The following is an 18,807-nucleotide window of genomic DNA, read 5'->3' as shown; positions in this document are numbered from 1 at the left end:
TTGTAATGAAGCGAATCTCCTCATGGAATGAGATTTTTTTTATCACAAGCGGGTAGGCTCACTCTAATAGCATCCGTCTTATCCAACATTTCGATTTTCTTTTTATCGGTGTTCAAAATACCGGTAAGTGTGACTAACAAGGTGAATTCCTTATTGTCACATTTTTTGTGGGCGGGTGGTAAATTAGGGCGACCTATCCATTGGTGTAGTAAAAAATTCCTAAGCTTACCAAAAAGTGATGGTGGACTTGGTATCCGGAATATTGAGTGTCTAAACCAGGCTATGTTAGAAAAGCAGGCGTGGAGGATTGTTTCCGGGGAACGCTCCTACTTTACACGCGTTTTTCGTAGAAAACTATTGCCTAAAGATGAGTTGGTTGATACTATGATGATCTAACATGGAGGCAACTTATTATGGGGGACACGAAGTGTGTTACATGGCCTACAATTTGTTCGCGAACATAGTGGGTGGAAACCTGGCCTAGAGTCCGATTTAAACATATGGACTAATAAGTGGGTTAATGGGAGGTGTCCGGAGCCTAGCGAGAGGTAGTTGGGAATAGATCATGTTGCTCTTAGAAATTTGAAGGTAAAGGATCTACGGACAACAGGCCGTCACTGTACTGATATGAGGTGGAATGAAGATTTAATTAATTATGTTTTGGAGGAGGAAAGTGCTAATGCTGTCTTAGCGCAACCAATTTGTCGGTCTCGGGTGACTGATGATGTCTATTGGTTACATAATAGTGATGGTATTTATAGTGTGAAGAGCAGTTATGGGACTATTTTAGGTATGTATATGGACCGACAGGGAACACGTAAAGATATGGATAGGATTAATGATGTTGGTCGAAGGTTTTGTAAACGTACACTATGGAGGTTACCAGGACCGCAATCATGGAAAATTCTCGTTTGGCGGATCATTACCGATTCTCTCTCTGTGGGAAGTAGTTTTGCACGACGAAATATTGGGGTGGATCCGGAATGTAAATTTTGTAGGGGGGTACGTTGGCCATGGAAACATTGGAACATTTATTTCGGGACTGTCCTGTGTCCCGAAGATTGTGGGCTTCATGTGATCTTGGAATTCGAACTGAGTATGATTCTTTTATTAACATTGGAGCCTGGGTCATTGATTGGGTGTCTTATTTGGAAAGTTTGGAAGGCATGAAGGACCGTCAGATTCGGTTTTTAGCAATGTTTTGGTGCATTTGGGGTATTCGTAACCGGATCCTGTTTCAAGGACTGGATTTTCATCTTATCATGTTCTTTAATTTATGGACTCAGGTAGTAAGCACAGCGATAAGCGCTATTGATGTTGCCAACAAAGGATCATGTAACACAACAGGGAATACAAGTATTATTGAGGGTGAACAGAGCGATTGGATTCGTGAAAGTAACCCGGTGTGTGTTGTAGGCATGATCAGATATTGTGATGTTGTACGGGTGATGGTTGATGCGGGATGGAAGGGGCATAATAATGCGGGGATTGGTTGGATTGTTATGTCTGGAAGTGGGGTAAGGTTGTTTTGGATAAGCAAAAGGATAAGAGCTGAGTCAGCGCTACAAGCTGAGGGTCTTGGGGTGTTCTTGGTACTTCTATGGGCTAGAGAAAGGGGAATCCGTCATTTGGAAATTTCATCGGACTGCCTTTCTTTGGTTCGCCAACTGACAAGGATGGAGACGCCACATCATCTCCTCAAGGCTATCTTGGACGATATTAATGCTTGTTTTTCTTTTTTCCATTGCTTAGCTTTCAGTTTTATCCCACGAACTTTTAATTCTGTCGCACATAGCCTTGCTTGTAAAACTATGGTTAGGTAGGTTCACTCTTTTTTACAGCTGCAAAAAAAAAAAAAAAAAAAAAAAAAAAACTCCACTTTGAAATGTGGCTAAACAATAATTTATGGAAAGATTGTGTCACCAAACTTACTGTAATTATTATGGTATTTAATTATAGTTTGTTGCATATTGTAGTTAATATAGATAGTACGATCAATTAATTAGAAAGAAAATATTTTATAGTAGTATATCTATCACTTAGGCGGGAAATTTAGAGACTTGCTAATCTTTTAATAGTAAGGAGATTCGTAATTATCATCCCAACTATCTCAGTCATCAATATAAATAAATGATTGAAATGAAATAGAGAAGGTACAAATACTTCCGTCTCAATCATCAATAAAAACTAATGATCGGACCGAAAGAGGTACAAATATTTCCGTCTCAATCATCAATAAAAGCAAATAATTGAAACGAAAGAAGTACAAATATTTTCGTCGCAATCATCAATCAACGTAAACAAATGATTGGAACGTAAAAAGTACGAATATTTCCTAAATTAAACTAGTAAAAATTTCCTAAATTCTTACCATCATCTCACTTCCTTTAATCTCCGTAGCCTTCAATCAATCATCATTCATGCAAACAATCTCACTCCACTACACCAAACACAAAACATCACTCTTCACTCTTTTCCCCTAAATCTCCGCCCCCTTTCAAGAACCCCAGAAATCAAAATCAAATCAAAGTCAAACGCAGTAAACCCTTTTCAATCAAAAGATGAGAAAACCCATATTCACAAGATTATGTGGTGAGGAGTATAATGTAGTAATTTCAAGAAAACCGAAGGAATACAAGGATTTTGAATGTTATGCTTTTGAACTTATTTCTAAGTATAATCCAAAAGCTATATTTAGGTATTTAAATTCAAACAGAAGAAATGATGTGGAAACGACAAAAGTTAGGGATCAAGCTAGAATGCATTTATCTGCAATTGGTTGGAGCTTTTGGTCTAAGGTTAAACGAGGGCATGATGAATGGCGGTACGATTCGCCGTCTGGTAAAACTTATTATTCGTTAAATACTGCATGTATAGCAATTTCAAAAGGGATTGAATCAAATTTAAGTGATTCTGTATGTTCTGATGTTGATGATGATGATACCCTTTTAATTGATTGTGATGAAAACCCTAGAAATTGTGGAATTTTCGGGAAAGATGGGGATTTGGGGGATGATTTTTGTTGTAATGCAGTTGATGATGAAACCCTTTTAGTTGATTGTGAAAAAGTTGGTGATTTGCGGGATTCTTTATACTATAATGCTGTTGATCATGGAAAAGATTCGAAAAATTGCGAATTTGTAGGGAAAGATGGAGATTTGGAGTCAAGAAAGTGTAGGGAGAAGAGAACTAGGCATGCATGTTCAGGAAGTGTAGTTCAGGAGGATGAAGATGAGTGTAGGGTTAGTAGTGATAGGATGGATGATGAGTATTGTACTGTAGAGTTGAAATCTGGGTTAGTTTCGAAGAAAAGAAAGAAACAATCGGCTAGGGTTCTTCGATCGAGCAAAAGGGTACGTCAATTGGGAGGTTATAGTGGATCAAAGAACCCTAGGACTGTACTGTCATGGTTGATTGAGAACAATGCAGTTGTGCCGAGGTCGAAATTGTATTATTTGAAGGGAAATAGTGATGTGCCCTTGAATGAAGGAAGGATTTCGAGTGACGGGATTAAGTGTAATTGTTGTCAAAAGTTGTTTAGTTTAACTGGTTTTCAGGCCCATGTTACTGGTAATAACATTTGTAGGCCAGCTGAGAATTTGTTCTTAGGAAATGGGAAATCTTTGGTGAGTTGTCAGGTGGAGTTGATGAGGAAGAAGATTATGATGTTCGATCAAGGACCAGCGGTCCGGGCTGCTGGAACCGGATCTAGGTCTAAGTTTAGGTCGCTGGCGCGGTTGGGGTCTGAGAACTGTAATGACTATGTTTGCTCAATCTGTCATTATGGTGGTGACCTGATTTGTTGTGATAGATGCCCATCTTCGTTTCATGCAGCCTGCCTTAATATTGAGGTGGGTTTTCTGTTGAGTTTATCTGTAATTTTCTAATTAATGTTGGGAAGATTTGCTGAGAATAATCTGGAGTTTGTCTGATCCGTCAAAAGAAATCCCGAAAATTTGCTTCATTTATTCTGATTTTGCACTATTTTAGAGTGATATCCGACACAATCTATGATGAGTAGACCTTCATGCATTGGCTAGATTAGACAGAAAATATGTTAAATTTTGTGTGATTTCCATTTACTGGTAAAAGATGGTGCAAAATCAGACTAATAAAGCAATTTGGGATGGTTTTGAAAAGGGTGGATCTTGAATTAATTATGTCCGAGATGAGATGAGTTTTGGATTATTGTTGGTAATTTTTTCTTAATGTTGCATTAAAGTTATCTTTGGTACTGATATTCACCGTTCTTTTATAGAGCGTTCCTGAAGGTGACTGGTTTTGTCCATGCTGTTGCTGTGGGATTTGTGGTGACAGTCAATCTGATAAGATGGCAGAACAGTTTGCTGATGATAGCCTTCTCCGTTGTCATCAATGTGAGCGTCAATGTAAGTTCTGCAGTTTTGGTATACACTTATTTTGGCAATGTTTACGATTGCTGTAAGTTTTCAGGCTTTTAATGCTTTTAAATTCTCTCTTGCAGTTCATGCTCACTGTAAGAAAGACCGAGTCATGGTTAGTGGCGAAGAACATTGGTTTTGCTGCAAAACATGTGAAATGGTATTAACATTGCATCTTGTTTCATATTATCTTGTCAGTAGAAGGTTTTTGTAAAATTTCATAACCCAATCTTTCAAATTAGGAGTTATTAAGAGATGATACTCATGAACAGGGTTTGAAACCCGTCATACAGAAATAAGGGTCTATAATTGTTTATTGTTATTGTCTCCTACTCTCCTTCTTTGTCGGCTCTAATCCATGTTGAATGTTTCAGATGCAATGGGGCCTCCAGCAGCTTCTTGGCAAACCGATTCTTGTTGGTCAGAATTTAACTTGCACCCTGATCAAACCAATGCAATATCAGGCAGAAGATCGTGAAGATTATGATTTGGCCGCCATGGCTGAAAACTATTCCAAGCTTAGCGTTGCTCTTGAAGTAATGCATGAGTGTTTTGATCCAGTGAAAGATCCTAAGACTAAGCGAGATCTTGTTGAAGACGTTATTTTCTGCAGAGGGTGAGTTTCTCTGGTTTCCTGTCTCAGCCACACAAATTAGCTTATTAAAAAGTGCAAGTCTTTGGTTTATGCTGGTTTTATGTTTACCATTCAGTCGGCCAGCGCATATGGTTTTTGTTTGGATCGGTTTTTTATGTAAGCACAATTAGTCGAGGTAGTTTGACATTCACTCTTAAACATGCCTATAAAGGAAATATCAACCATTGGCTAAGACACACTAAAATGGAATGCATAAACTATTTACAGGGAGTATTTTTTTCTGTCGTGGTCTAATGCCCTCCTTTTGAATGATGTCCAGGTCTAACCTTAACAGATTGAACTTTAGAGGATTCTATACGGTTCTTTTGGAAAGAAATGATGAGCTGATTGCCGTGGCCTTGATAAGGTACTTCATTAATTAATTCTCATTAAATCTAGCAAAAGTTTTTCATTTTAACGAGAACAATTGTTGAATTCTAACATTGTCTTTCAATTGTTTAGGATCTATGGAGATAAGGTGGCTGAAATGCCGCTTATTGGTACGCGTTTTCAGCATCGTCGTCTTGGAATGTGTCGCATCTTGGTGAACGAGATTGAGAAGGTAACTTCCTTATTCTTTGTGCACTCCCATGTTAACTAGATAATATTTGCATTAAACCGTCTTACACTATTGTCAGCATAACACAATGTTTTCTAATGTTTTAACTAGAATTTATAAATTAACTGCTTCCGTGTATGAATAAGTGCACTATTTCGTGGTAAGATAGTTTTCTATAGACGTCGTGTAGATTCCGCTATTTTAAAAGAACTCTTGGTGAAATTCGACCTTTTTTGGGAATGATTTCACACGTCGATTTGTTATGCATTGTAATAAATGAAAATGCACTATTGTATGGAAAATGTTAGGGAGTATTTATTTGCTTTTCTTTCTTTTTGTGTATTTTTCAGACTCTACTGAACCTAGGAGTGGAGAAACTAGTCCTTCCTGCATCACCAAGTGTCCTTAACACTTGGACTACATTCGGGTTTACTCCAATTACAGAATCAGACCGATTAGACTTTCTGGGGTTCACCTTCTTGGATTTTCATGATACCATCATGTGCAAAAAACTCTTAAGGAAACGTCCTACCCCACGAACCCACCGATCAAGTAACATGAAGATTATCCTTCATAAACCTACTCAAAATATAGAAGGAAGCAGTATCAATCACGAGGGGAGTAGTAGCATGTCCGGGGTTTCACAGGAAGAAGAGCGTCAAGGGAGTGATAATGTAGACCAAGGGGCAGAAGCAAACGTTACTTCGAAATATTTAGATGATGAAAAGTTGGAAGGCGATAAATGTTCTCTAAAGCTAAAATTCTTCAGAAGCAAGAACGGTACTGTGCTAATGCCTCTGGTTCCTCAAAGTAACTACTCTAAATTTGAAGGAAGTTGTCGGTTAGTCTCGCCTTTATGATTACAATTCCAGTTCCCGAGTTTTGGTTACAATGAGAGATGATTCCTTTGAAGCAGCTTTGTAACGCTTGGAGTTTATTCAAGTGCATGCATATCTATGTTTGCAGTTCTCGTTTGTATATTTGTATAGTGACCGTTTTAACGAAGACAAATGTATATATATCGGTTATTCGGCCGAGGGCTAATTTTGAGTTAATTTTAAGGTGCAAGTTCTCAGCGGAAGCTCTAGCAGCCGATATCTGAACAGATATTGCAAAGTCCAATATGAATTATGTACATCTTTCTCAAGCAGGCTAGCAGGTCAGGTTTGGAGCGAGTTAACAAGTCAAAACTATGAAAGTTTTGAAATTGCAGTATTGCACTCATCTTTTGTGGCTTATTTTACCACTTACTTTTTCTTCCACCTAAAAACTTGTGCAAAAAACAATGTTACCAATCAATTGGATTAGCGGAGTAGTTGAAAATATGATTCTTGTTCCCAAACGAACCATCCCCTTAAACTAAAAGAATAAGAAAACTGAAAATTTTCCCGCCTCAATGCTTTTAATTAGAAATTGGGCCTAACTTTAACTAGATATGTATTGGACCTAATATGTGGTTTTTATGTGTCAAAGTATCTTATCAAACACCGCAGCTTTTATAGTTGGGCCAAATTTATTTTTTTATTTATTATTATCTCATTAGTCAAATATATGTATTTTAAATGTCGTACCATACATATGAAAGTTATTGACAATAATATGAGACGGTTTTACGTCTAAGCGAAGATAAACAATGACAAATATTATTCAGTTGCGTTGGTAAACTCATTAAACGCGGATTTTCTTAAAGAAATGCACAGTGCATCTCTACACCACAATTCTGAAACAAGTATTTATAATACTCACATACTTAATTATTACCAAAAAAAACATACTTAATTATTACGATGAACCAACATGATTTTTTTTTCTTTTGTTTTCTCGGCCAAAATGTAAATCTCCTAACCACCAAGTGCTTCACCACCAGTTTCTTCTAAAGCCCGAGGTGGTGGCATCTCGTTGGGCGTGGTTGCATTGGCGGCCCTTTTACGGCGAAGGCACAAAATTACAGCAAAGGCTACCACGGCGATCATGAAGAACAATGAGACAGCAATAATCATCAGCATAGTCGCTGTATGGTTGCTGAAAGTGTTGCTTGGGTAACGCTCGAATGGAAGAGAGGTGGACATTTTTTGGTCTGAAAGAGAAGTGGTCTGAAAGAGAAATTACACGGAATGTTAATGTTGAACTGCGAATGCACGGAGACACCAACGTATAGCAAAGGCGATAAGTACCGCCGCGATGAAGAACAAGGAGACTATAATAATAGTGAACATTGTTGAGGTATGGTTGCTGAATGTATTGCTTGGGTAATGCTCGGATGATAGAGAAGATGACATTTTTTTTTTGAGTTATAATTTAACTTTTTGAGATTAAAATTTAAGTAAATAAATTCAAAAACCTTATAATAAAACTCAAAAATTTTAGATTAAAACTCAAAAACTTTATCTTAATGCTCAAAAACTATATCATCTGATGTAGAGGTGGACATTGGGTTTAAATTTGGGCCGGTGGTGCGGGCTAAGGGCGGGCGGCGGGATAGAGCAAATGGACACAAGATAAAGGAGGACCGGCCGGTCTTAGGCGGCCGGCCGGGCCGGTTTTGGTCTCGGCACGGCACGACTATAGGGGCGGGTCGGGTTTGTTCTTTAAAAAAAAAAAAAATTTTTTTTTTTTTTTTTTTTTTTAAAAAAAACGGGCTGAAAACCGGGCTGGGCTGGAAAAATTCAACACTGGCACGGCCCGTAGGGCTGACCGGGCTGGGCCGGGCTGGGCACAGTGCTGGCCGGGCTGCTAAAGTGTGGCCCGTGAGGCAGTGCTGGGCCGGGCCGGGCCGGGCTGGCCCGCCATGTTGTCCACCTCTAATCTGATGTAATACATAAGATGTATAATCCACCTACTGAATCTAATTATAGAATACTTCATTTAGGCGGGAAAATTTTATTAATCTCTTATTCTTTTAGTGTAAGAGAGATGAAAATGTTTGTTAAATAATTGTACGTAGCTATCGTGATTAGTTTTAAAAATAATAACAGTAAAATATTTTATCACATCATACGTATAATTTGTACAATTTTATTTATGATAAAATTTGAATATCTTATTAATATATCTATGTAAATTGAAAAATATATTATATATTATATACGAGTTTTTCTAAAATGTGCCCTAAGGGCACATGTTAATAACCTTAATATGGTAAGATTGACAACATATTCTCATGATATATTCAAATATAAACTCATTGTTACCATAATTAGTGAGAATATATTGTTAATCTTACCATATTAAGGTTATTAACATGTGCCCTTAGGGCACATTTTAGAAAAACCCATTATATATTAGTATATATTAGAGAATAGAGATATTTATTGTTGGAAAGTATGGCCCATTGTAGATATAATATTGTGAAATCTAATTATAGAATAAATCAGTGTGTGCTTTTCACTTTTTTATTCTTTAAATTTTTTACTCCGTTTAAATTGTTACTCCGTATATTGTAACAAAAATTACAAAATTAGTTAAATGCTTCAAGTGCGTAAAAATAAGCATAAGTTTTTGTAATTAAACTAACAATCTTCTTTTTTTAATCATAAACTTATTCCGAGTAAAAATGCAAAATTCGTTCTATTTTAATTCTTAGTATTTTTACACATTAACAATTGTAGATAATTACAAATAAAATTCAAAGTTCATTTATATATTATTATTATTAGCTCTAATTGTTAAGTTCTTTCCACATGACATTCTAAAATATCGTGCATTCGCACGGGCTCTATACTAGTTATATATTATACAAAGTAGTAATTATTATAAAATGGTTAACAATGACTTTGAAGTTGACTCTAGTACTCTTTCGTAGTTCATTGATAATTTATCTCATGATAATCTATACCGATAAAGCTGACTCGATCAATACATGTTAACCCCCGGCCTTGAAATAGCCAGACCTGAATTGACAAGGGTATGTCCGATCTCTACCCAATGATGACCTGACTAAAGTTGACCCGGTTAGTAATTGACTGATCCATGATGATTTTAAGTGATCCCAAATAACCCAAAATTACAAGCAATCATATTAATATTATATTCATCAAAATAGAATATGTTGGTTTCAACTTTCAAGGCTCGATAATAAAGAAAAATTTCTTTAAAATACTCTTTCTTAGTTAAACTAACACTAATTTATTACGTTTTTTTTAACTAATCGAGAAATGAGGCCGCCTAAAATGTTTCATATCTAAAATTGACCTAATCCAAAATGACCGACAGTTTGACATCCGAATTGACTCAAAATCCAAACAACTGATCCAATCCTAAACAAAATATATAGCAAACCGCAAATAATTGGACCCAAACACTATTTGGTTGACCTATTTACTCAAAATCCAAATTACCCATATAGAAAAAAAATGGCCCAAATACTTTTTTTTTGTTTTATGCGTAATACTTGACGTGTCTCAAGATTAAGACATGTATACCCGTTTTAAACGACAATTCGGGCTTATTTTTTAGGTTAGGATATTATAGGGGTAAAAATGGCCCAAATATCTTCATTAGTTTCAAAAGTAACCAATATAAACTTGAAATATAGTATGGTCATATATTTTTTTTTCCATGAACGGGTTCTATAGGATGATTCATGTCAGCCCGACTCAGCTAGATTATGGGAAAACTAGTAGTACATATTCATACTAACTACAAGAATAACTTTTGTATGGTCATATTCATACTAACTACAAGAATAACTTTTGTGTTTTGTGGTTGATATGTAGATTTCATTTCGACATAGGAAGAAATATAACCCAGGAACGATGAAGAATGTCCATCACAAGTCCAAAAATGCCAATAAGCACAATTGACAACTCAACTTTACCAACATTTGGGAAAATCACCCAGGTGAGCTCTGAGTGGAAGATACAATCTCAGAAAAACAATAAAGTTTCTTCTGTATGATAAAATCTTACAAATTACAATAATCTATTAAATATACATCTCCAGTAATAATTTAAGAATCGCGTCATGTTTGTATGTTGAGCCTTGAACTGTATACCAACTGAACCTTTATAATATCAAGTTCAAAATTGGAAGAGGATCAAAATTTTTGCAGTTCCGTCTATATGGCCATATGACTTCGTATAGAAAAGACCAAATGTATACGGAGTAAAAGTTTTCTCCGAGCTCCAAACTCATCTCAGTCAAGATTTCAAATGGCACTTGAAATCTCACCTTGCCTTGAAGAAATTCATACCATATAAGTCATGCCTACTTGCATCAAATGCGAGTGTGGGACACTCAAGTTTGAAATCCCTCTCCTGGAGTTTTTCCGTAAGAAAGCATAGAAATAGTTCACGACAAGCTTCTTGAGGAACCAAGAATCTTTTCTTGCCCTAATATCTCCGTGACCAAGTAGATAAACCACCCCTGATTCCTTAGCCTGCCGAATGAAAGAGAGCTCTCTCTCAAGACTTTGTTCGGGATCAGATGATTCTGATTCTGTCTCTGACCGCGCGTCTCTTGAGCTGCTTGGTTCTGAAATGATCTTACTTGTGTCATTAAAATCAGTCAAAAGAGGAACACCGAGCGAATAGACACTTCCATTTGGAGCCACGAGGAACCTTGCCTCATCCTCAGATTCAGTATCTCCGTCTCCATCACCATCACTTTCAAGTGATAATTCTTGGGCTTCACGGCGAATAAATTTCTCAAGACTTTCAATTAGCAATTGTTCAAATGTCTGGTGAGTCTCTTTGCGAACATCTTTATAACCATACCTGCCCACCAAAGTTGGAAGATATCATCTAAATAAGTCATTAATATATCCTTTCCAATGGGGCGCTTTGGAATGGGACGGAATAAAGTAAAATGGGTCACTAAACTCTCGGCTTCCTGTTTACAATGCATATTAAGACACAATTTTCATCACAGGTCATCTGAAAATATACTCTGGTTAAAAATACAGGGGTTAAGTTGCATACACTTGAAAGTTGAAACCCAGAAGTCATGGCATAAAGTAAATATCAAAATTTATTTAAGATAGTACAATATATCATGAAAAGAAAATTTCCTCGAAAAAAAAAAAAAAAAAAAAAAAATTGGCACGTGAGGATCAAGCTTACCGAGCAATGCAACGAAACATGTGATAGCCCTTCGAGCACACACGTCTGAAGAGGAATCTTTCGTTCTGTGGCACTGATGGAACTGGAACATACTTTATGCAGACAAAAATAATCATTGAGTGAATTGCAGGAAGGGTGGTGAGGAAATGGCCAAATATTGCAGGAACCCCTCGAACAAGTTCATTGTAAACCAAACCAATACCAGGAGCTCTAATTGTTCCAAGGCTTGGACCGAGCTGCCTAAGAAGATCCATAGACATCTTTTGCTTGACTTCAGACTCATATTTCAATTTACTTCCATAATTCCAAACCACCATCACAAAAAACATAACTACAGCGAAGACCAGTATGATCCAACTTCCATCACTGACACACCATAAAACAGACGAAAAGAAAGTTGCCTCGATTCCCATGAAGATGATTAGAAAGGCAATGACCACGATAATATTTATCTGCCATATAAGAAGCATAACAACGGTTACTAGAATTGTTGTCATCATCATTACTCCCATCTCAGCAATACCTGATGGAAAGAAAATACCAAAATTCAGAAAGAATTAAGAACATTTGTGGCGAGCTCACAAACAACCAGCCAATAGTTGTTACAAAAAGGGTTCCTCTCATAGGGAGAACAAATAGACATCCGGTAAAAATAAAAATCAAGATCTACGAGCTAAAAATAGCTACTTCTAAAAAGTGTCGAATTTTCTACACTAAAGACCACGTTTCGTACAAGAAAAGTTGAAATAAACTAGCTAGATATATGCTGATAGTCGGATGCTGGTTGACGAACATTTGAAGCCGAAAAGTGTGTATAATTTCAATCATTCTTATCAACTAGATTTTACAGATGTCCAGGGAACAAGGAGGTTGTAATTTGAAGCATACATATCTCATAAAAGGTTAAATCAAAAGCTATCAGCAGGAGGACTCAGACCTAGCTCATCTGAGTGTTTGGTTCCGTGGTTCAATCCATATTTCCCTCACACCCACTCCCAATGCTATGACTTTATAATAAGTTAAATATAAATAAACAAAATATACAGGGAAGGAACATTTCACTAGCTGAGGCGCGAGTAATCAAATTGTCCGCTTGCATAGCACCAGCCTAAAATATATTCTCACTAGGTAGAGCAGAGCCTCAGACTCAAACAGTACCAATTGTACAGTAGCATTCAGCTTATGCCACAAAACTCCACCTCTATTTATCTGCTTTCACTAAAGATTTAACTCTCCACTACAATGTATAGCTTCCAACATGTTATGTCTCAAAACTCAATCTAACCATCAAAGTAAAGTTTCTTTCACTATTTATTTAGGATAGTAGATGGGGTAGGGGTGAAATACTAAAGATGCAAGGGACAAAAACAAACTTGAGTAGGCAGGCAAACGAGAAAATACCATAAGCATTCCCGATCTCTGTAATGCTGGGAACAGCACAAACCAGCACCACACAGGCTGCAAGCAGAAACCAATTGAGCACTGGAATGTAGATCTGGCCCATGAATTTTCGAGATGTGTGCACAATTTTGAGACGAGGAAAACAGCCAAGTGAAGTCGATTGCTTTATACAAGAAAAAGTAGCTGTTGTCATCGCTCGACTAGCAATTAATGCAGCAACATTAGCAATTACGAATACCGGCCAGAAAGCTCCGCCTGAAGAAATGGAAATTAATGATTTTTGTAAGAGTTTTCCTAATAACAAATTGACAGGACTAAAAAGCGAGCCAGAATTATCAAACGAGCTGTAAATAAACTTGAGAGGAAGGAGCAACAGTAGACAGATCAGATTGCAGATATAGCTCAACAAGTAAGCAAAATGTGATTTTGGTTCCTTTATGTAATCACAGTATCACAGAAACGACGAGAGAAAAGAGGACAGAGTAAAGTGAGCTCCATCTGAAAAAGGGTGACAATAAAACCAAATGCAACACCAATGACAAATATGTAAATAATCTCCATAACCATTCTTTAGTGATATTAAAAACGTTCAGAGCACTTCCTAAAGGTCAAATGAGAAGTAGCGTGACAGATTACATATGACAGAACCAATGAAAAAGCTTATACCACCCTTCTTTCTCCCTATCTTCCCTTCCACTTCCATAACAACTTCTCTTTCGAAGGCAAATTGCAAGTCTTTTTAGCATTAAAAAGAAGTGAACAAAGTTACGTAATGTAGAAGTGGGATGATGCCCAACTTAAACTCTTCAACAATATGATTAATGAGACTTACTAGGGACAGAGGAGTAAAATGCTTGGGCACAGTCGCCTTGATTCTGCATAAGGTAAGCTGCCTGACCAAGATAACCCAGGACGAGGCATGGGAACACAAGAAAGACAAATGTGAGCTGCAACAAGCAACAGAAAGTTAAGATTTTGTAAAACCAACATGCTCACGTTAACCAAATCATCGTAATTCTGCATTAAACTAAAAGTGCATAATAACACATCCAGTATACCTGAACTGATCTCACAGAAAAGTAGCACAGATCTGCAAACATAGCCTCAGCACCTTAAATAGAAATCACATTTCATCAGTGCCAAAACCAAAACAAAAACAAAAACAAAAAAAAAACAAAAACAAACAAAAACTGGAGAAGGAAGACTTGCTGCATGGAAATATTCGAAACACAATTCCTATTAACATGAATTGTCTTTAACGGTATGGCCTTATAAATATACAAATGCGCACTTTCAGAGTTGCAGTTAGACTATACTATACTATACTATATAATATCATCAACAGGCTGTTACCCAAATCCCTTGCTTAAAACGCACTAGCAATCAGCTACCTTAAACTTTCAAGTAGAGATTGTGTGAGCCATCTTATTTAGGGTTGTATTTTCTAAGAACATCAGAAAATATTCAGAAAAATACCACCATAATCTAAAAGTACCCCCACACTGTACCTCTATGCCTTTATTTCCTAAATCTGCAACCAGTCTCAAAATCTGACACGATGACAGGAGGCACACATTTTTTAAAAGGTCTTAATTTTTCGAACCATAAATTTACTGGAAGTACTTTATATTGAGCCAGTTTTTCCTGTGTATCTCATATGCATCAAGGACTCAAGATCCCATTATAACGCTTAAATGTCAAATCTCCTACCCAGCAGTCACCAAAAACAGATTTCACACTATAGAAGCATTTTACAACTTAAAAAAAGATCTCATAGAAGGGATGGGGACGATTCTAGAAGGCAACAGTATGCTTTATTAGCAGACCCTAAATGGTTTGGGAATCAGGCTTTGTTTGTGTATAGAGGGAACAGAAGACTGATTCCACAGCCATGCCAATTACCTTCTCACCCTACACTCCTTGCATCTAACCACATTCTCATCTGTACCAATAACATGAAAGTTGCACCACCGATTAACACCTAACCGTTTTGAGAACCAATGATGGCGGTGAAAGCAGCCAAGTGAAAGCATCCACTCGTTTGCCACACGGGAAACATTATTACCAAAAGACCGCAAAAATAACCTCTTAAGTGAAGGATGGGAATGAAAAGTATAGATTCCAAGTTCCTCAAAAATCAGTGAGTCTTGTAATATACTGTACTACATTGTACGGAGTAAATGTAAACAAAAGATAGCTGTTTATGTAGATGTATATGGTGTACCTGTTGCACACAGGAGACAACCTCCAAGAGCATACCAAGCCTGAACTTTGTTCCTCTCAAAATAGTAATAGATGTGCATAGGGTTAAAAGCTTTCCAGACATCTCGATCGTATTTCACCAAGTTGTAAATTCCGATCCATGCCAAACAGCAAAACCATATAAATAAAGCAGGGCCAACAATGAATCCCATTTTACTTGTCCCATATCTCTGTACACTAAATAATATTACAAGAAGTGCCACTGCAACCATCCCAACTTCCCCTGCACACAAGCAAAATGATACCATCAACGGATATAGAGAAAAGAAATATTCCAGCTTTTATGGAGGCCACATCACAAAAATCGAACAAACAGAAAATAAAGTATACATCATGGAGAGGAAGAGAAGGATGGATTATAAAAAAAAAATAACAGTGATAATTTTAGTTACAAATTTACCTTGTTTTATTCCAGATATGCCAATCTTCAAACCCTCAACAGCAGACACCACTACATGAGCCACAGAAATGAAGTAAGTCAGGAAAAACAAATTTCCTATTTAGAAGATTGAATGCTCTAGGCGTTGACCAATGGCCCAACTAGTTGGAGTATGATCTCGTCTATGACCAAATAAACAGCAGCGGAGAAGGCAACATACCTGACATTGCAGGAGTAACGACTCCATCAGCTATGACCATAGCAGTACCAGCAAGAACCAGCATTAGGAGAACTTTTTTTAATACTCCGGATGTTTCTAACCGTTCCTTGAGCTTTAGTGACCTCTCAAGCTCTGGAGAAGGCACCTTTAACCTAAAGCTTGATATACGAGCATCTGATGGAAGTTGATTAGGAATCAGACTAGCCTTAGCATGCCTACAAATCAGCGAGTATAAAGCAAATGTGCCACCTGTAGTATCCCATAGATGAACAATATTCATGTCAGACCTAGGACTTATAGTCTCATACTAGAATGAAGTCTCCACTATACGATAGTTGCGATACGAAGAAACACTATACCTTCACCATCATCATTGGCCAACAACACAATGAGCACATACTTGATTAGTGGGATCAGGATTAAGGTATAAAGAACAAGAGATAATGCTCCAAGCACATCCTCTTTTCCCTTGATCGGGGCCTTGTCAAACATTACGCTGAAGGTGTATAATTGACTTGTTCCAACATCACCGAAGACCACCCCAAGTGTCTGAAGAACGAGTACAACATTCCTCCAAGGACCAAATTCCTGTAAACAAGGTTTTCAGGTTGCTGCTATTTTGAATTTAGACCACGACTACTAAAGTATTACCAGCACTAAAACTTGTCTAACAAAGTATCAAAGAAGGATTTAACAAAGCTTTTTTTTTTTTGAAATCAGATTTAACAAAAGCTTCAGATTGCACAAATCTTCAGATTGCTGAAATCATATTCCAATAGCGAAACTGAACATTAGACTAAGATACTTCCCAATACATCCAGGTGCTTAGATACTCACATCTCGGACGTTATTTAGGCAACTAAATCAGATACAATAATGAAAGTAAGAAGTCTCAAGGACTCCTCCAGATATACTACTATATTTGTTACCAAAAAAGGATCAGCTCCTCCTCCAACAGTCCGACACATAGCTGCTAAAACTCGGATAAACATGTCCTCAAGACTCTCAGCAACTCCAACATGTATATAATCATCATCAACAATCCGACATAAGACAACTCAAAAACATACTGAACTTAAAACATTACTAAATCTCTCTCTAGATCAACTCCGTATGCACTGTTTTTTTCAATTAAACAAACTGACATACTACACATCAGTATCAAATCTTTCCATACATATGCAACAAGCAACATTGCCGAATCCAGTCTCTCTAATGCAACTCCTTATTTATCACTATCTTTACAATTAAACATAAACTAAAAATCATATAAACAATTTAGATAAACAAGCTTACAAAAGTAAATAATACTAAACTTCGTATTATACTTATCATAACACTGATAAGTGATAATACAACATAATCGAGCCAAAGGACCTCAGATTAAACCTATCATAACAATTAAACATATTATATTACCGACTAAAAATCAACCTAACAATCCAGGAAAACAAGCTAAAAGCCTAATTCTAAGCTTACAAAAACTAATCAGTAAAACGCCAATTAAACCTATCAAAGCACCGATAATACAGCAAAATCGCGCAAGAAGAGAATTTTGAATTAAACCTATTGCAAAAATTAAACATACTATGTTACCTACTAAAAATCAACTTGACAATCCATAAAAAACAAGCTGAAAGCCTAAATCACAAGCTTGCACAAGCTAATTAATCACTAAAACTCCAATTTAATCGATCAACATCGATAATACAGCGAAATCATGCAAAAAAGAACCTCAATTTGAACACACCACATTGCAAACTAAAATCAAATTAACAATCCAGAAAAAACAAGCTAAAAGCCTAAATCACAAGCTTACACAAACTAATTAGTCACTAAAACTCGAATTAAACCTAAATAACTCCAATAATACAATAAAATCGAGCAAAAAGAACAAGGAGAAATGAAAAAATACCTCAAATTCGTGACGATGACCAGCACCAGGAACATCGAGAGCTTCAACATCAAAAGAATCAACCCTAGGACCTGTACGAATCAATCGTTGTTCGACATTATCATCATCTTCGGAATTTCCGGTGATTCTCGACGGCGATCCTTCATCATCGATATCGGAAACGTCGTCGTCTTGGTAAACCCAGCGTGATTCCATAGAATCGGTCTTTACTAAGCTTCCTCTCTCTTCGCCGTCCTCCGACGCCATCGCCGCCGAAGGCTGATCGGAGATAAGGAGAAGAGTGGTGTGAGATTGAAACCCTAGAAATTGGGGATCGGAAAGAGAAGGAGGTGGAAATTGATTGATTAAGTCAGGAAGGTGGAGGAAGCCATGGATGGAGGAGTCATGGAGGTGGAGGTTTGCACAGTAGTGACTGTGTGTTTAGTGTTCGAACATGGATTGGTGCGACGGTTTTGGATGGTGTCATTCTCACATAATGTTTACGGTGAGACGGTTTCATAAGAGACTAATTGAAAACATTAATGCTCTACAAAGCGTCTTGCTTGTAACGGGTACATTTTGTCACAAGCTGAAGACAGGGTAAAATGTGATCCATTTAAAAGAAAAATGTAACTATTTTACCTAAAAAGTTATCAGAACAATTTCTTAAGCTATAATAATTTATCATTAAAATGGTCACATTTTGTCGTTAAAATGGCGACATTTGACCCGTCTCCAGCTTGTGACGAAAAGTGTCCGTCTTTAATGAGAATTGGTGAATGTTCTAATATGGATCGGTGTGACGGTTTTGGGTGGTGTATTCTCGCATAATGTTTACGTGTGACGGTGTAATAAAAGACTAATTGCGAACATTTGTGTTTTACTAGTTGGTTGCCCCGCGCGCGAAAGCGCGCGGCCCCCAAGATATTTTCATTATTTCCGTCTAAATCGTTTGATGTTATTAATCCATCCGAACAATCTATTTAAAACTATGTTTCT

The 18,807-nt window shown here is 37.0% G+C and overlaps 2 protein-coding genes across 2 annotated transcripts; one reads left to right on the top strand and one right to left on the bottom strand.

The window, feature by feature from the left end:
* The first annotated feature begins 2,265 nt into the window (after positions 1 to 2,265).
* Positions 2,266 to 6,660, top strand: LOC141622884 (increased DNA methylation 1-like). The gene is made up of 7 exons (XM_074438911.1): positions 2,266 to 3,851; positions 4,259 to 4,388; positions 4,484 to 4,560; positions 4,775 to 5,016; positions 5,315 to 5,401; positions 5,497 to 5,596; positions 5,944 to 6,660. Exons 1-7 carry the CDS (start codon positions 2,562 to 2,564, stop codon positions 6,451 to 6,453), a joined length of 2,436 nt encoding a protein of 811 aa, XP_074295012.1. The 5' UTR covers positions 2,266 to 2,561; the 3' UTR covers positions 6,454 to 6,660.
* A 3,716-nt stretch (positions 6,661 to 10,376) lies between these two features.
* Positions 10,377 to 18,468, bottom strand: LOC141622883 (potassium transporter 7-like). The gene is made up of 10 exons (XM_074438910.1): positions 17,830 to 18,468; positions 16,274 to 16,502; positions 15,915 to 16,163; positions 15,716 to 15,766; positions 15,278 to 15,538; positions 14,112 to 14,164; positions 13,886 to 14,000; positions 13,054 to 13,308; positions 11,653 to 12,175; positions 10,377 to 11,307 (listed from the first exon to the last, which is right to left on the bottom strand). Exons 1-10 carry the CDS (start codon positions 18,073 to 18,075, stop codon positions 10,779 to 10,781), a joined length of 2,511 nt encoding a protein of 836 aa, XP_074295011.1. The 5' UTR covers positions 18,076 to 18,468; the 3' UTR covers positions 10,377 to 10,778.
* Between the last annotated feature and the right edge of the window lie 339 nt (positions 18,469 to 18,807).

The sequence above is a fragment of the Silene latifolia genome, chromosome X (assembly GCF_048544455.1).
Source record: "Silene latifolia isolate original U9 population chromosome X, ASM4854445v1, whole genome shotgun sequence".
Classification (NCBI taxonomy): Eukaryota; Viridiplantae; Streptophyta; class Magnoliopsida; order Caryophyllales; family Caryophyllaceae; genus Silene; species Silene latifolia.
This window is presented reverse-complemented; position numbering and strand designations above follow the sequence as displayed.

What these genes read in the sequence shown, in the direction of transcription:
- LOC141622884 (XM_074438911.1), top strand. Translation starts at nt 2,562, where the DNA reads ATGAGAAAACCCATATTCACAAGATTATGTGGTGAGGAGTATAATGTA. An exon ending in CAGCCTGCCTTAATATTGAG is followed by an intron (nt 3,852 to 4,258) that starts GTGGGTTTTCTG and finishes GTTCTTTTATAG; the next exon opens with AGCGTTCCTGAAGGTGACTG. An exon ending in TCATCAATGTGAGCGTCAAT is followed by an intron (nt 4,389 to 4,483) that starts GTAAGTTCTGCA and finishes TCTCTCTTGCAG; the next exon opens with TTCATGCTCACTGTAAGAAA.
- LOC141622883 (XM_074438910.1), bottom strand. Translation starts at nt 18,075, where the DNA reads ATGGCGTCGGAGGACGGCGAAGAGAGAGGAAGCTTAGTAAAGACCGAT. An exon ending in ATTTTACTCCTCTGTCCCTA is followed by an intron (nt 13,309 to 13,885) that starts GTAAGTCTCATT and finishes CCATTTCTTCAG; the next exon opens with GCGGAGCTTTCTGGCCGGTA. An exon ending in AGAGATCGGGAATGCTTATG is followed by an intron (nt 12,176 to 13,053) that starts GTATTTTCTCGT and finishes TCTTTCCATCAG; the next exon opens with GTATTGCTGAGATGGGAGTA.